This window comes from Melanaphis sacchari, unplaced genomic scaffold (assembly GCF_002803265.2).
Source record: "Melanaphis sacchari strain LSU unplaced genomic scaffold, SCAv2.0 Contig182_pilon_pilon, whole genome shotgun sequence".
Lineage (NCBI taxonomy): Eukaryota > Metazoa > Arthropoda > Insecta > Hemiptera > Aphididae > Melanaphis > Melanaphis sacchari.
The window spans coordinates 732462-751344 of record NW_020270870.1 but is presented as its reverse complement, the minus strand read 5'-3'; the positions used below and the strand labels follow the sequence as shown (position 1 = coordinate 751344).

Below are 18883 nucleotides of genomic sequence, written 5' to 3'. Positions count from 1 at the left end.
AGTAAAGCTAACAACATTAAATAGACTGCTGAATACAAATTTGCTGTGTTTTATACTTGTGTGCATGTAACACTAAGGAAATACACATGGTTATCTTTTAATTTTTTTAATTTCCAAAGAAAGTTTTCTTTTTGCAAACAAAATCTTAAGAAATAAAAAAACCTGAAAGTTAACTTATTTATTTTTTTATTATATCTGTTCTGGCCATTATTTGTGACTGGGTTGGATTTAAATATTCACTGTGCATGCCCTTGCGATCTATGCCATACCTCACTAGATGCCTTAAAGTGCTTGTGTCTGTGATATTTATAGATGCTGAAAGATTCCAAGATATTTAATTCTCAGCATTTCTTATGGACCAAGAACAGTTGTATTCGCCACTACAATTAGTTGTTTTAGAGTAGTCAGAGAATTGAACTTTCATTGTAGCTAGAACATTACCTATTTAGATTTGTAGAAAATGCAACAATTCAATAGATAAATGTGTCAGGTAACATTGTACATATTTCAAATATTAACATTGTAACATGCATAAAAACTAGATTATTACTTTCTATGAAATACATAGAATATAGAGCACTTTTAAATTTTAATATCGTCAAATCTTTTAATAAAAATAAAAATTGTACTAAATCAATTGAAGAAATAAATAGTATATAGTTTATTACATTGTGAAGTAGGGTCCACTTTATGACTCAGTACACTCAGTGACGTCGCCAGGGGGGTTTTTGGATGTTAAATCTCACCATTATCTTTCCATAGGTATCTAATAAATGTATTATTTATATTACCTATTGTACCTATATTTCATTAATTCAATTTTAATTTTGAGGTGTTTATAATATATTATTATAATATTAAATATTGTATATTCACAAGTTTACAACTAAACTTTATCTTTGAATAGTTCAAATGGACAACAAACACAACGAAAACAGTAAAAACAATTCTTTAAACGCTTATATCAATGCTTAGCGCATGCGCAATACAACTTTATTTTCTTAAATTAAAATCCTTACTTTAAGTACCGTTTTCGGATTGATCGATGTTTTTGAACTTTTTGAAGCCATTATTATGATGTATCAGTTGTATCACCTTGTATTTTAAAATCAAAATTTGCAAAATGAAAGGTACGATAGAAATAAAACATTCTTAAATAATAATTTTTGAGTAATTTTTTTCTTTTTAACTTAATGATTATTATAACTTAAGTAATTTTAAATTACTTAAAATTTATGATTTACACTCAACTCGCTATATACCTAACGTATACAACTGTCGTTCCCTTGGAATCTCGTGTTGTAACGATAAATTAAATGTATTTTTGTCCCCCTCGATCTAACGGAGATTTTTTGGACAAAGCGCCCAAAGCTCTGTTGCAATGTAATGAATTTTACAAGTTTGTTTCGATTATTATCATACAATAGGATAAAATTCATGTCGTTATTAAATGTCTGCTGGTGAATAATGACTATTACGAAACATTTGTTGCTAGTTGCTACTTGCTATCGACGACGAGTTGACTAATTGTGGTTCTGAAAGTTCTGATAATGACGATGAAATTTTAAACTAAGTTGATAATGAATAAGAATAGGTATTCTGATGAGCTCTCCGTATCCTCGAAAGAAACAAAATCAGGTCTTCGCAATCTTCTCGAAATATTTACAGACATGATATCGAAAATAGTGTGTTTAAGTGTTTGTAACATTTTATACTTGAACTTGAACAACACTATTAACTAGGTAAGCGCGAGTGACTAGACAAAGAATAAATAAATATTTATGTACATAGTAAACATAAAGTTTATATTAATTAATAAATAATTACTCATGTAAGTATATATGTATTTAATAAAATGATTATATTTAATATGTATGTTATTATAATAATCAAGTAAAATCTAAATTCAAAAAGTATATTAAAACGAATTTTGTTGATATTAAATGCTTTGGATTTAATAAATTTCGAAGTAACAAATTTTCTGCTCGGTCCCTTGAAATTCGTTATATCGCGAGTTCACTGTATTGTATTAATAGTATTTTAATTTATTATTACACTATTGATGAAATAATAAAATTACTTATAAACATGATTTTTACTATCAGACAACGAAGTTTTAAATTAATATTTATTTTTTTTCATTGAAAAAAATAATAAAATTTTCATTACAATTATTTACAGAAACATCAAAAATAAATTTTTCGACTAATTGTTTGAAATTTTGGCATTATTTGGAAGTAGGTACGTATATTTTTGAATTGGTATTTTCTACAACGAATTTAATAGCCTAAATCAAGAATCCGTATTGAAAATTCGTCTTTAGAATTATTGTACATCAGATTAACCACCACAGTGTTCAATTGATATCGGAAAGTTGGCTTCTGGAAAAAAATGACAATCACAATTAAATGTTAATATTAATCTGTTATATGATAATTTTTGCATTAGCTATATAATGTTTTTATATTAAAATAAAATATAAATATTTTTTTTTTTTTATGGCAGCCCACTGGTGTTTTTATGAAAGTGTAAATTGGCCCTCCAACTACAAAAAGTTAGGTCTAATTTGATGTCCCTCAAACAGAACTGAAAATTATTTAGTGTACCGAGTTATAAAGTAGACTCTGTTTTCGTAAACACGCGGTATACAAATAATAAAGCTTAACATTAATTACATCCATGTTTATTTCCATTTTAAAATGTACCTATATATACATACATACATATTTATTTTTTAATGCACTGAAGACATTCTAATGGTATATTATATATTATAATCTATAAAATTTAACTATAACATAAATTAAAAGACTAGTTACATTTATAACTTACTTAATGGATTTAAATATAAATAGTAAAAAATACAAATAAATCAAATTTAAATTATATTTTTTTCAATATGAGAATAATGAAATATCAACAAAATTAATGATTTACATTTAAAAATAGCAGGTGAAAAAAAGAAAAATATATAAAAATTTAAATTTTACACAACTCATAAAATTGTTATGCCAATTATAATATTTAATATTAATATTGGAAAGAATGTCCAGTGACATATACAATTAATTAGGTAATAGATTTAGAATATATCTGTTCAAAGTTGTATAAATTAATTTAATATTATATTACTAATGTGTAGAAACATTTATAATACTTACATAATTAATAAACTTCTTAAGCAAAATAAGTATAAATTAAGAGGCAATGAAGGTGAAAAATAAAATATACAAGTCAGTATGATAAAATTTTTGTTTTCTACTAAATATTTTATTTACATTACATCAATGTCTTGTACTCAATAATTTATTTTCATGGATCTTCACCATAACATAAATAAACAATATATTATGATAAGAAAATCAATGGTATTACTCAATCAACATTTTATAAACGTCTAATTTGTACAGATTAATAACAATACAAATAGTGTTATTAATCAAAAATTAAATGTTGAAGTTCATGATAAAAATTCAAATAGCTTATGAATATGAAACACTAAACTAGTATGAAATAAATAATTTTTTTATTAAATTTATACATTTCACAAATAAAAGAAATTTATCTTTTCAACATCAAAAATATTGTGGTACTCAAATTGTAAAAAAAAAATATTTCTTACATTCTATTATTAAAACATAGATTGTACATTCTTTGTTTTGTTAATGTCAAATTCTTGTTAGCATTTCCATTTTCTCTGTTCATAAACTGAAACAATCCAAATACAAAAATTTTAATTGAAATGATAAAAATAGTATTGAACACAAGTCAGTCCATTTCATCTAGGCAGTTATTGACTGCCACGCCCACGCCCCTGCCAAGATGAAATAGATCCTAAATAAATGGCGCACATAAATCCCTGGAGTTTTGCACCAAAAGGGTAAATTATTCAATTGTTCAGACTAGAAGACATAATACAAACTAATATTAAACATAAAATAAGGGAAGCTTAAACATGCTAATGTCATGTAAACATAATATAAGCAAATCGAGATTTTTGAGAATAAAAAAAAATTAATGGTAGGAACATACCTACGGTTGGATATAGTGTTGGGCTGATGTCGATCTGCCAATAGGATAAGATACCAAAGGCTGCGAGTTAGTTGGCTGCGGCAGGGGCGGCGGGCCAGACCCAGATACAACAGGTGGTATCTGAATTGGAGCCATGGAGACGGTAGCTATGGACACGGGTGTGCCGGCCGCAGCCACCGCCGCCAAGCTGACTGGGACTGTGGTCACAGTGCGTATAGCGCTCACCATTTGCTGGGTGCTGCGTAGGGGCGCTTGTTCATTAATGCGCAGCTGTGCGTTTTGCTCCAATAAGAATTCATTAGTCGCTTGCAATTCCTCATTGCGCTTTTTCAACTCAGCCACACGCTTGCGCAACATTTCCACCTCATCTTGCAACAGCCAATATGGCTGTTGATGCACAGGCCCAGGTGGCGCGGAAAAGTCCATGTCGCGATTGGGGAATGGGCGCCCTAGCGGCATTCTGTTGTCAAATTCATAGCGCCTACGCTTGGGATCGGGCTCTTCATCAAAATCAAAGCGTCTGCGGAACAACTCATTACCGAAGTTAGGTGGCATCGCTGGCTGGGGTGAATTGAAAGGACCATTAGGACCTCTAACAGGTACATCAAGTGGTTGATCTACATGACGAAATTTACAATGAGCTTGGCTACGATGGCAATTGCCTTTTAAATAATCTTTACAAATAGGTATATCATCAGAAGGAGGCGCACCAGTCATTTCAATTGTTCTCAACACTTCTGGTGCCATGCGTCCGGTCCGATTATAATACTCCTCATCCTCACGAGAACAATGAATGAACCGGCAATCGTGTCTACTACACTTGCCATTTTGAAAGTCATGGCAAAATACATATTTGCGTTTATCCTCTTCAACAGGAGGATGAAAAAATTTGCAAGATTTGCCTCTATTGCACACATTGCGCATGAAATCTCGACAAACATTGTCATTTGATTCTGATTCCTGATCCTTTTTCCCCTTCATCCCTGCGATTTCAGACTATTATACAATTTTATATGCACTTAGCATTTCAAAATCTAAAATTTGATTTTATACAATATATAAAAATATACCTATTTAATTGAATTTCATTATTTAAAGAAAAATAGTCTTTTCATAGTCTTGACAATTATAACAAAATTAGTCTAATTAATATCATTAGACAAATATGGAAACAAAAATAATAAATATATCAGAAGAAATTTAAATTGAAATATTTCATATTATGATACAAGAAATAGTAAAATATTAAATAAATAATCAAATTTATTAAACTTTTTTTGAATGTCATCAACAAAAGAAAGCAAAAAAAACAACTATTTGTCTAGACATTGCATATTTTTTCAAGTACCATTAATATCAATTACCTACCCAACTTCAGTAAATCATTGCAAATTAATAATTATTAACATAGTTAAAAGGTATAATATATACTCGCTGCGTGAATACTTAATTTATCGGCGCAAATTACGCGCATAGCCAATAGAAAATTTAATGGTCAGGTAATGTGTATGCGATGTTAGCAGTTCGTAAAATCTAAAATATATTTGTAAAAATATATTGAACGACCGGCGTTGGGCAATTGTAGGTATCACCAAAATGTCCACTAAACCTTAAGACGAGGTACTGGCAATTGATGCGGCTTAGCGCGAAACGTCATTAATGACTATTAATACAAATCATTGTAGATAATAATAATGAAATATTGTAATAACTGTCAATACTTTACCTGTGGATTATTTTAAGAATAATTAAATCAAAATTTCAATTAATTATAGGAATGTACGAACACACATTAACTGTACCTAGACCAACACTATTATTTTTTTTTAAATTATATAAAAAATGAAATTAATATATAGATTACAGTTATTATCGTCAACTTGTATATCAAAATTTAAATGTTAATTCTATTAGTGTTTCAATAACACAAAAAAATAGCATACACCATACATCATTTTTAACTTTTTGTAAAAATAAATTATTAAAATTAAAATGGAAAAATAATCAATGACCTTTGGGGCGTGGCTTAATAAGATGTAAACATTTAGTTTTTGTTCCAGACAGTCATGGAGGAAAAACGAAGATTTTTTCCGTTCAAAATATATTAGCTTAGCTAATAACTAATAAGTAATAATTTAGTCTATACTCTATAGTTTATGCCGTTTATGGTCTTTCGGTCAACGTCTACTTATGGGTTATAGCCTATAAGACTCAAAATTGTCTACTCTCTCACTCTCTTTGACCATAACTCATAAATAAAACCGTATACTTTATGGGATATATGAAAATCAAGTGCTTGTAGATCTGTAGTACTGAAAAAACAAAATATTAAAGTTAAAGCTTTTATTAAAATTCATATATTAATTTAAAATTATTGTAACAATTAACAGCAACTGAACTTAGTCTAAATATAAAGAAGTTTGATTACATTTAAATATTAGTTTAAGACGTAGCAAATTTTTTCCCATTTAATGAATTTATTTTTTCTAAAGTGCTGCTCAATAATGAACCTTTTTCTTGTTTGAATTTAAACATGTGTAGTAAAATATGTTCTACTATTTCAGTGGCAGTTTTATTTTGTCCAAAATAATCTATAAATTCACCCTCTGGATTAACCAAATACATAATGATTGTATGATCCACCTAAAATTATGAATAAAAAAAATAAATATATAGCTATAATTCTAAAAGTATAATAATTAAATATGTAGTCACAAACTCACAATATAATCATTATCAACGTCTTTTTTTCCAGGGCTATAATAAACTCTATATCTTTTACAAACTTGCTGAATTTGATCTGGTGTACCACTTAAACCAATGAATTTTGGAGAAAATTCCTTAATATATTTATCTACTATTTGAGGAGTATCTCTATCTGGATCTACAGTGATAAAAATACCTTGAATACCTGTATTCATTTCTTCTTTTTCTAAAAAATTGCAAAAGCTGATATGACAAAGTTATCATTAAAATAATGTTTAATTTTATTATATACTTACCAAGATTATCTACAACTAATGCCATTTTTTCTAATTCATCAGGACATATATCTGGACAATGACTGAAACCAAAATAGATGAGCATCCATTTCCCCAAAAATTGTTCACTTTTTACAATATTGTTAGATCCATCAAGTAACTCAAATGGACCTCCAATTTGTGCTTTTCCCAATTGACGTTTTCTTTCTCGTCTTTGTTCTGAAAATATTAACATTTTTTTAAGCTTTTTACTGAATTATAAATAGCTAATATAATATTAAATCAAGATAAAACGTTAATTTTATCATTAAATAATTCACAAATAAATAATATAATTTTATATATTTTTATTTTATTTAGTAAAAATACAAATAGCTAAATAGTAAAAAATTAAATAATAATTAATAAAGGCATGAAATTACCTTATATTAATATTAGAAAGACTACAAGAAAAAAAAAATATATAACTAACTACAAACAAGAATATTTTAATTAATGTTATATTAACTTTACATTTATATTTATACAAGGTTTTAAAATGTTTTTGAAATAAGCAAATGTTTCCCAACTTTTATAAATCAAATAATAATTAAATAATACATAATTATAACCAAAACAGAAATTACTTAATTAGGTATGCTAATTAAAAATTATTAACACTTACTTTCTTCTTGTTCTTCTTTAAGATAAAACAAGTATGAGACCATACCCACTCCTAAAACACCAGTAATTCCTACAGTTTTCCATGTAATTGGACTATCTTTTCCAAATATTGTTTTATTACGTTTGGGAAATTCAACGTGTTTATTTGGTCCTCCTGACACATTACTAAATTTGAATTTTGAAATTTGATTAATTTGGAACTATAAAGAAAATAATTACAATTAGGTATATTTAATTAATTGGAAATCAGATAGTATTATTCAAAATGTATATAACTATATGGAAAATAACAAAATAAGATGAAAAAAAAAAAGTAAATAATATAAAATAGATATTTTACTCGTTGAAAAATTCTTCTGGAATAAAATGACATGATTATTAGAAATTTTAAAAAACACAAAATAAATGTTGTTAACACTTTTTTAAAAACTTCAAATTGTTATCTTTATTTTATGTGTATGGTTTAAACTTCTTAAAAACCACGAATTATCACACTTGGAAAATAATTTTGTTTAGTCCGTTTTTCGAATGGAGGTAAATTAATTTAAAGTAGAAGTTAAAAGTAAACTGTCTACTTGAGGTTATAGAACTTTTTATCCACAAATAATATTATAAATTATTATTAATATTATACACAGCGTTTACAGCGTTTTATATTAACATATAATGTTGTTTTATCATAAATTTTTATCTCATTTGAACAAAATGTGCTTATCACTAAAAGATCCATCCGTGGATTCGAGGATTTTTATCAGTATCTTATCTTATGATAAATTTTGATAACTGATATAATTTAAAATTATGAACTGTAATCTGTTCTATGTACGATCTACAATTTAAAATAATTTATAAATAAATTATAAATAAACTGATTTCACAACTGTATAAAATCAATGGATTCTCTCTTAAATACATTGTTACAAGTATAAATAACTACAAATTAGCGTGGGTTAAGTTCTTCTATTTATAGTGTAAAATGTTAAATACAAGTCGACCCATACAACCAGAACTCTGAATTGTAAAAAGTATATAATGTTTACTATAATTCTTAGGTATTTATATGCTAACAAAATAACAATAGCTAAACAAGTAGGTAAACAAACTTAGGTACTATAGTATTTGCTGTATATATTAGTCTGTACTTCGAATTATAAATAATAGTTATAATATTATCATGAAACAAATTTGAAAAGGATAAAAAATTACGTCAACTCTTTCAATTCTTTGTCTGCACTATATACTATATAGTAGTATTTCAAATCATTATAAACCTTATATTATATTATATAGGTTAAAAATAATATAAGTAAGTAGATAGTCAGTAGGAGAGAAAATGTATATGAATTAAAACAAGTAAATTAGAAAATAATAAAAAAATTTTTTTCAATACAATCCCATATATTTATTATAGCAATGTAGGTATGATTAATATAAAAGAAATAAAATATAATAAGCTATAATTATAATTCATATTGTTATTTGAGGTTGTTAACATCAAATTATTTGTTCTTTTCTTATAGATAATGTCTTATGTTAATTAAAAAAAAAAAACTGATAAAACATTAAAGGACATCACAACACTAAATTTTTTTTTCAATTTTATTTTATTGGTGTAATATTGTAGTTAACATTCAACATGATAAAAAAGTTTTGGTAAAAATCTGAAGTTAAAAAAATGATTATTTAATGAGATAATGAATAGAGCCGACGCCTATGTTTTATGTATAAAAGTAGTTTGATTTACACAATGATTATAATAACTTAAAACAGTATTTCAAAATTTTTTTTTTCATAATCCTTAATATATTTATGTACACAAGACAATGGTGTGATTTAAAATTGAATATATCTTGTTGCAAACATATTCTAAATTATAATTTAGTAAAATTATTGAGTTCGAGATTCGTGTCGTATATTCACTATAATACTCGTATAATAATCAAATAATTGACTATAATAATTTTATCTACTATATAAAAAACTAGAAAGTATATTAAAATTATAATCACACCAGTGTCATAAATACAAAAAAAAAAACACTTAGGGTTGCATAAAAAATATTTTAAAATATTTTATTTAACAATTGAAATCGTTGTGTTAATCAACACAACGATTTCAAGACACTTGCACGTAAAACATACACCGCTATTCCGACTTTGGCTCTATGACGTCACATGCATATTTTCAAACTCCTATATCTCATTAAATAAATGGTGTTTAAGTATGAGACTCTCGCCATATTTCTTAGATAAAGACATCCTTTTAATTTAAGCAAACTTGTTTTTAGTGTTATGTCTTTTAAACAAAAAAAATGGCTTTTAACCTTGGACGCTACACCCATATGTGTTATAAGTGTTGTTTCTATTTTACATACCTACATACAACATAATATAGCAAATTCGCATTGAGCAAAATGTATTTCATGTTGTTAGATTTAATATTAAAATTTAGAGTAATACCTATTATCAAAATATCTTCTAGAATATTATCAATTTTTTCTTTCAAAACTAATTTTCTTCATTTTTCCTAGCAAATTGTCTGGATAATTAACTGTTTTCTATTTCTTTCAAATCAGATAATTAAATAATTTGATAATACAATTTTAAACAACCATACCATATTTTTTAATTTTGATATACTCAAGTTTAAACTAATAAATTTAAAACAGTTTACCAGATGATATAGAATAGTTTCCAGTGTTTGGGGAGTCTTTACTAATGAATATACAGATGATATTCTGTATAATTGTAAGAATGTTGGAGTAGCAGGATTGTCAGCTCGTTAAATATTTTTATCAAAAGATATTAATTTGGTGGTAAATTCTGTTCTTTAGAAAATTAATTTTCCAAAAAAACATTTAATGGAAAATATTTGTTTGACAAATTTTTTATTCTGAAATCAAGATATTAAGTTTTTTTGAGTAGTTATTTCATTTTTAGGCGAGATTGATTTAATTCTCAAACATTTTAAGACGATTTTACAAATATTGATGGATTTGGGGTTTTAATTTATCACATTTTCAAGGAATGTACTGATAAACCTAAATTCTTTATTATTGGTGATATTGTTCTAAATATTTTGAGTATCAAATCAAAACTTTTTCAAATGTACTAGTTTGGTAGTAAATTGTAATTTAAGAATGTTGAAAATAAGAAAAAATAATGTCTTAGTAATTTAATTAGTAAATAGTGAATGGTCTGGATAAATTTAAATTTCCCGATCTGAATTCCCCCCCCCCCATTCCACTTCTCACAGGTGTTGAGTAGGTACATTTTTGTAATACTCTATATTTTATACTATGCTTCTTCTCCTCCTCCTCGTGTCTGGTTCTGGTGTTAGAAGAATCAGTTGGCTGAGTGAACTGGTGGTTAATAACGCCATTCCAGTTGGTATCCAATTGTTACTTATATAGTCACTAACTTTATAAAGGTTTACTCAACTAAAATTTATTTTCTTTTTGTACTTTCTATACCTAGCTTATTCAAAATGTTAATTTAGTCTAGTTTTATAGGTAGATTCAGGAAAGCAGCACATGATGTAAAAGTTGGTTCTGGTCAATAACATAGGGTAACAGGATGCCGGATAATTTAACCATAATAAAATAATAGTAATATCTAAATCATAAAAGTTTAATTCATAAATACAGTTTAAGAAATATAAATCGAATAGATTAAATATAATAAGACAAAATTATTTACTTGCATTATTTTAAATTGTACAATAGGTACTATACATTGATATAATAGGTATAAAATAATATGTAACATTTTATGCAAGCAAAACATTATTTAAAGTTTTACATACCCATTAAGTTATTAGGAATTTATAAATGATTAATCCGTATAACATCATTTTTCAGAATTATTTTGTTTCATTCCAAGATAATATCCTGAAATATATTTCAATAATTAACATAAATAAATAATAATTTTATTACTATAAAAAATATTATAAGAGGTCAATATTTAAGTTAAATATATGATAAATATTTGAATATAATATAAATATTAAGTATTTTTAATTTTATTTACCTAGCAATTTTAATTAGAAAATCAATACTCATGAATACAATTAAAATGCTTTATAGTACATGCGAAACAAATTGAAAAATGGTTTCTAGAAATGTTTTTTTTTAAGTTTAAGTATACTTAGAAAATTGTTTAACAAAATAAAAATAAAATGTAGAATAGAATAAATTTATTTTTAGATTACCTTTACATATTTTTAAAGTAAAATATATCTCGTACATACCTACATGTTAGTTCATTGAATGTCTACACTCATTATTTCAAGAAGTTTTGATTTTTCTGTTGAAAACATGTTTTTATCATTATAATACTAAGTTTTAATGTTTTAGAATAACTTAAATTTTTGATTCTGATGGATGTATTGATTTTCAATGGTTTTTTTTTTCTTATCAAAAGTAAATAATTTTTTGGTCAAGCTCGATTAAAATGTGTAAAAACTAAAATCAATATTTCACATATTATGTTGTTTTTATAATTAAATAAAAATCTAAAATACATAAAAATGCAATTCTTTTTATAGGCATTTGAAATATCAATTCTGGGTGATATTTTAACAAAGAATAACAAATTTAATTATTTTGTTATGATTAAAAAAATATTATTAATAGGAGGTTGAAATTATTACAACTATTATTTTATATTTTATATCAATACTTATTTCATAAATACACAATGACATTTATAAAATATTTAGGTTAATTTTAAGTTATTGCTTTTTTTTACCATGAACATTCACATTGTTTTATGATAAGTTGGTATTGACTAAAAAGTTGAACAATGATAATATAAATATTTATTAATATTATAATTAATAACATAATAAATTTAATGTTTAATCGAAACATGTTGAAACATGATTTAATAGCCTGTAATTGATTCATTAAATTTAACAATTTATCATGCAATCTAGCATAAGTGATTTAAGCTGATAAAATGATTCTGCCAAGAATTGTTTTTCATATACAGTGAAACTTTTCTTAATAGACACCTCTAAATAGCAGAGATTTTTTTGACGGAACAGAAAAATGTTCATTACTTATTTATTGAAAATTTTTTAAACAAGAGACGCTAAAAAAAACTGACACTTTTATAGCTAGATCTTGATAATTTTTAGTATAATTATTATCTTAGTAACTTTTATTGTAATATGTATTTTACAGATTATTATGCTATTTACTATTATCATTTATTGTATCCGTTGTACGAAATGGCTATCTTATTTGGTAATTGATTTTCTTTTAAATAATAATACATATAAGTATATTTATACATAAAAATAATATAAATATACATATGTGCATGGTGTATAATTTTTTCAATATATTTTTAAATTGATTATTAATTTATTTAACTTCTCCTCTCTAAATAGCAAAAAAAAGTCAATGTTCAAGAATTTTAAGTATTTAGATATTTTACTGTACTATCATTTATTAATAAATTCAAACTTAATACATCTATACAGTATTTGATGACAAGGCATATCCAAAACTTACTACTACACAACCAAGCGATATCCATTAGCCTAATTTTTAGTATTTATATTACAAAGTAAAATATTTTTTTAAGTAATTTGAATAAGTAGTTACCTAATTAGTTATAATTTATAAACCTTAAATATTATAACACGTAGATTGCCATATAAAAATAATTAGATATTGATAATTTTTAGACCGCCGGCTGCCACATCATATTATTATATTATTTGTAAGAGGCCATACGGCCGTAGGCTGCCATAAATTAATTTAGGTTTGTAAAATTAACTTTTCCATGTCGCTACAATAACGATCTAGAAAATGTGCTGTGGCATAGCGGGAATAATTTCAATTTTTTGATGTAATAAACATAATTTTAACATTTTTTTTTGTATTTTTAATTTTTTTTCAAATTCTATAGTATAAATATAAATTTATAATGATACTGAAACCTAACCTTGGCATACCTATGATTAATATTTTTGTGGTTGCCAACGGTCGAATGGCAGTCAACATGTTAAAATTAATATGAGAAAAATGGTAGATCAATATTTTGTGAGGAGGAGGGGTATACATAAAAACTTTTAATACTTATAAAGTTATAACTAATACAGTATCCATCCAAAATTTAATTTTTGTGATAAAAGTACTACAAAAATGAAAAAATTATATTGCTTTGAAATATGAAAATAAAAACTTAAACATAGTAGCAGTAAATAAAAAAATTAAAATTTTTCAGTAATAAGTGTACAGTGTATACTGTTTATTTAAATGAATTACTTAAAAATTTACCTTGTTTTTGTAAAATAATATTATAATTTATAAATAATAATTTATCATTTCTATTATTAACTATAAAAAAGTGAAAAACAAAGAAATAATAATAAATTAACAAACCAGTATGAAATCCACTCATATAATATGACATAAGCATTGATGTTAGAGCCTCCCTTTCAGTTTTAGGTAAATTTTTTATACTGTCTGGTGGTGGTGGAGGTGGTGGAAAAAGAACTTCTGCTTCCTTAAAAGAAATAAAAACATTTAAGTCACTTATTAGTAAATACTAATAATTAATTTTATATTTATAAATTAAATATATTATACCTTGTATCCATTTGTTGATCCAGCTTGATAATTCTTGTTAACATTAGCTTAGAAAGGTTGAAATAACATTCAATAACATAATGATCAATCAATCTTAAACTAATTAATTTTGCCTTATGGGCTTGTACCTTTGTTGAACAGTTATTATAATTAAGGAAAATATGAATAAATTAGGTTAATAGAAAGCCTAATAGTTCATTCCTCATTCATAATACATATTTTACTTAAATAATAGACAACCTAAAAATATAATGGATATTATGTTTAATCGATAGTGTTCATAACACCGTAGATTGGACCCTAAGTTATAAAACTTACTAAAAAAGATTAACTCAAAAACTTAAAACAAGAAATAACTTATTAACAACTCTAGCAATAATCAGTTAGAAAGCTGATGCAAGAGCATTAAGGAAACTAGTACTTGCATTAATCTATTAACTATTAAGCTGAAGAACTGTATAATTCAGTGCATACATATATACCATATAGTGCATACACAAAGTAAAAAAAAACTGATTTGAAACCCCAAACTCTTATTTGGATTAGATTTGATGATTTACCAAGAGGGAAAAACTTAATAAGAAAATTGAAAATCAATATAGGATAACTAAAACATAATAAAGAAAAATCTTGTCCAATTACCTAGATTTATCTGTTCTAGACAATTACCTATAGAATAGTATATTGAGAATAAATTTTGCACAAATCAAAGTAGATGCCGTATGCTTTAAGAAATGGAAATAATAATTTGGAAAAGTGTGACTGTAAAGCTGATAGTTGATAGTGTCTTATAACATTGTGGAGTGCAGTATATACTTATTCAAAATGGGTTGACAAGACCTTCATAACTTAAATGCACTATCGGTCACAAACTCAAAATACTGAACGCAAAAATTATTATTAACAATCATAGTTCTTATTTTCATAATATAATTAAACAATTACCAACATTTAAACAATAAAAAATACCACTATCTAATTGAATCTTAAATTTACTTTATTATATTAATTTTAATTTAATTTTATTAACTATGAATATTTTTGTATTTAATATTGTTGTTTACTATATTATATATTATGTCTGTTAAACCATTTGAATATATATTTATATTGTAAAAAACTTATTTTATAATATTTGACTTACTTTTTTTTTTGGTTTGTTCTTTACATTACACTCACTGCTTTCCTAAATTAAGCAACAAAACATTAAGTTATTAAATGATAAAATATAATTTAACATTGTGTTTGTTTATATAATCAAGTTAAATACTTAAGCTGTATATTTTTTCAAAAATTGTTGTATATATATATATATTTATATATATTATATCATCAAAAAGAAAAAATAAATAGTTTTAAAACAACTTAACTAAAAAAAAAAAAATTGAAAAATGTACTTATTGGAATAAAATTGATTTAAATTTGATCTTCAGCAAACTATGAAATATATAAAATTTTATTTAGATTAATATATTTTTATAATAAAAGAACACAAGTTTAGTAAGTTATTATAACTGTCAATAAAATACATGTATTTGAATTTTAGAGTTTGAAAATTTTTAGTACTTTTATATAAATATATATTATGTATGATGGTAAAAGAGAATATTATCCCTCATAGGCTATCTTTATTTTGGTAATGGATAAAGTAGTAAATTTTACATGTAGAATAATAGAATAAACTATTTAACTTGTTATTTTTAATGATAAAGAGTAAAGAGAATTAATTTATTATCAAATTTAAAGATAAAAATATAATAAAGATCCTCAAGTATATATTTTGGTATTTTAATTTTTAATTTCTAATGTCCAAAACAGGTTTTTAAATTAAACACAAAAAAAACATGATTGAGGTTTTAATTTTAAATTTGATAATTTGTTCATAACTTGAGGAAGTAAATTCTCTCGAATATTAAAAATAACAGAGTAAGATGGTTTATACTGAACATAAAATATCTTATAGGTCTGCGATAAGGAGACAATATATATAATGTGTTATTATATAAAATATTAAGTAACTAGTCACCTACAAATTTCATGAATTAACAGACTTGGAAAAGGGTATAATACATATTTTAATAATATATTCAAATAAAATTAATTACTTTGTCATTTAAACTCAGCTCAGACATTGAATCAATGGGGGGTAGTTTCGCCTTAGCCTTCTTTTTCACTTTTTCATATTGTTTTTCATAACTATTGATGAGATCTGAATCATCAACATCGTCGACCTATTAGTTACATAAATATAAATTACAACCATTATATAATATAGAATTTACGTTTGAAAATATTCAATTGACTTACGGAATTTCTGTTAAATATTTGAATATTTTGGCTATCAGACATGATTTATAGCACGTTTTAAAATTAAAATATATTTAAAATCGAAATGGAATTGTTATCAATATCATCATCATCTATTATAATTTATAAACGATATTATATTTTGTTGTTATCAATCGGTAATGATGTGCTTATAATATCAATTGGTATTATACGGTAAAAATATGGTAGCTGTATAACCTATAAATAGTTGATAAAGTTTTGGTTAAGTGTAGTATGTTGTACCTACTCTGTTCTGTATCTGTAGTTTTTACTTTTTTTTATTATAATTGACTATTTGAGTATAGTTGAAGAAACTTTGAACCATTCTTTTATGTTTATGTTATAACAAGAAAATTAATAGTGTTATACATTAACTTTTTAAAATGGAAAAACTTGTTAAAGTTAAAAAACCTACAGAAGAGGAATTGATTCATAATACTTTTAATGCTTTACGAACGGAGCAAAGACAACTCGCTACAAAATTATCAGAAATCGAGCTTGATCTCAATGAGCATAGGTTTGTCCATTTATTATACTTTTTTTTCTAATATGCGTTGTTATAAATGTTAATATCTCTTAATTTGGTTTTAGTATTGTTATCGACACGTTAAACAAGTTGGACGATGAAAGAAAATGTTTCAGATTGATAGGCGGAGTATTAGTTGAAAGGAAGATTTGTGATGTTTTACCTACACTAATTAAAAATAGGGGAGAAGTTAGTTTTATAAATATTCATAAAGTTATTTATTTTCAGTTGTTATTAATATTTTTTATTATAAATTAAAAAAAATTAATCTGTATGAACATAGACCTACAATAGTAACTAATAAATAACATTTTTTTTAGAGGAGTAATTTCCCTGTATCTTAAGAAATTTTTATTTTTGAATATGAGTTTATTTGATGAATCATAAACCCAAAATATAAATCTCTTAGTGTAAAAAGTTTAAATTTTGTTATTTAGTAACTCTTGCTTTTTAACTCAATTATATGCTATTATTTTTAATTTAAACTGATTTATGTTATAATTATATTATAAATTTAGTAGAAGGTGATAATTATTTTTAAACTATTATACATATTTTTATTACATTTTTATAAATTTCTTATTAATTATCATTAAATTTAAATAAAAAGTAATAAACGGAAATGGATAGTAATCAATTAATTATTTACTAAATCTCATTATAATTATTAATATGTATAATAACATTGATTTAATTTGTTTTAGATGGGTAAAATTGTGAAAACGTTGAATGAACAATTAACTAAAAAAGGAATTGAAATCAATGATTTCAAAAATAAACATAATATACAAGTTAGAGGTGGAGTTACCCCGATGTCAGAAGAGGTTGAAAATCAAAATGTTGATAAAAAAGCTGATCATGGTGGCTCAGTAATTGTCAATGATGTTTAATTTTACTATAATATTTTAATTTGCTTCTTATTTTACATATCACTACTTTCGGGTGGGTGTATTGTAAATTATATTGCCTAATGTAACACTCAAACTACTCAAATTAAATTTTAAGTGAAAAAAATAAAAGATTCGCCTAATTTTAATTTATTAATTTTTGTATTAATTAAGTTTATTAATAAACGTTAACATTTTAACTAGTACAGATTTTAATCTTTTATTATAATTTTCTTTTTAGAATATAAAATGTAATGTTCTGCATTATAGACACATATTAAATAATACACATTAATTATGCAATGTTAATACTTCAACACAATTTTTAAAGTATTTTTAATACAAATATATCATTTTAGATTCAATATTAATTATTATTTATTTATATGAAGGATACATATTTCCGCTTAGAACAGATAGGACTTCATAATGATGGAAATAAATAAATGTAAAGTGATTTAGGCTGTTATTTAATGATGGTTTATTGTGTATTACATTATTATATGTTATTTTATGTAGTGAATACATAATACAGTATGTTTTACCAGATACATCACTGAAAGATGGGTATACAACAAAAGGTAAATAATTAGTGGTGGTTATGATACCTATAACTCAATGGGCATGTATTTTCACTCACATATACTTATTATTGATCACAAATACTGTTACATATATGATATACGATACATTTTTAAATTACATATTATATAGTAATGGAAGTAGGTACTATTTTTTTTTATACCACTTCAAAGCATATTTGATTTGATTTTTTAATACTTACTGCATAATAATACAGTCATTATTTCAAAAACTATTAACATTTTAAAAAATATTTCTAATGTGCATTATGTGAATAAAA

At 24.6% G+C, this 18883-nt stretch overlaps 4 protein-coding genes across 9 annotated transcripts; 1 reads left to right on the top strand and 3 right to left on the bottom strand.

The window, feature by feature from the left end:
• Positions 1-2186: 2186 nt before the first annotated feature.
• On the bottom strand, positions 2187-5989 carry LOC112592607 (zinc finger CCCH domain-containing protein 10-like). 6 transcript variants are annotated; one of them, XM_025336724.1, is made up of 4 exons: positions 5759-5989; positions 4258-5015; positions 3623-3708; positions 2187-2381 (listed from the first exon to the last, which is right to left on the bottom strand). In XM_025336724.1, the coding sequence occupies exons 2-4, from the start codon at positions 5011-5013 to the stop codon at positions 2357-2359; spliced, it is 867 nt and encodes a 288-aa protein (XP_025192509.1). In that variant the 5' UTR covers positions 5014-5015; positions 5759-5989; the 3' UTR covers positions 2187-2356. The 6 variants fall into 6 exon arrangements, with proteins under 6 accessions (XP_025192509.1, XP_025192507.1, XP_025192508.1 ...); XM_025336722.1 differs by lacking the exon at positions 2187-2381 and having other exon boundaries at positions 3617-3708; positions 4037-4649; positions 4713-5015; positions 5759-5988; XM_025336723.1 differs by lacking the exon at positions 2187-2381 and having other exon boundaries at positions 3617-3708; positions 4037-4649; positions 4743-5015; positions 5759-5988.
• Positions 5990-6398: 409 nt separating this feature from the next.
• LOC112592606 (protein SCO1 homolog, mitochondrial) lies at positions 6399-8272 on the bottom strand. Its single transcript, XM_025336718.1, has 5 exons — positions 8017-8272; positions 7678-7876; positions 7035-7232; positions 6756-6964; positions 6399-6675 (listed from the first exon to the last, which is right to left on the bottom strand). The coding sequence occupies exons 1-5, from the start codon at positions 8047-8049 to the stop codon at positions 6475-6477; spliced, it is 840 nt and encodes a 279-aa protein (XP_025192503.1). The 5' UTR covers positions 8050-8272; the 3' UTR covers positions 6399-6474.
• A 3131-nt stretch (positions 8273-11403) lies between these two features.
• On the bottom strand, positions 11404-16690 carry LOC112592631 (survival motor neuron protein-like). The gene is made up of 6 exons (XM_025336755.1): positions 16588-16690; positions 16386-16511; positions 15425-15466; positions 14281-14328; positions 14074-14197; positions 11404-11565 (listed from the first exon to the last, which is right to left on the bottom strand). The coding sequence occupies exons 1-6, from the start codon at positions 16627-16629 to the stop codon at positions 11525-11527; spliced, it is 423 nt and encodes a 140-aa protein (XP_025192540.1). The 5' UTR covers positions 16630-16690; the 3' UTR covers positions 11404-11524.
• A 165-nt stretch (positions 16691-16855) lies between these two features.
• LOC112592628 (prefoldin subunit 2) lies at positions 16856-18181 on the top strand. The gene is made up of 3 exons (XM_025336751.1): positions 16856-17125; positions 17200-17323; positions 17839-18181. The coding sequence occupies exons 1-3, from the start codon at positions 16992-16994 to the stop codon at positions 18022-18024; spliced, it is 444 nt and encodes a 147-aa protein (XP_025192536.1). The 5' UTR covers positions 16856-16991; the 3' UTR covers positions 18025-18181.
• The last annotated feature ends 702 nt before the right edge of the window (positions 18182-18883 follow it).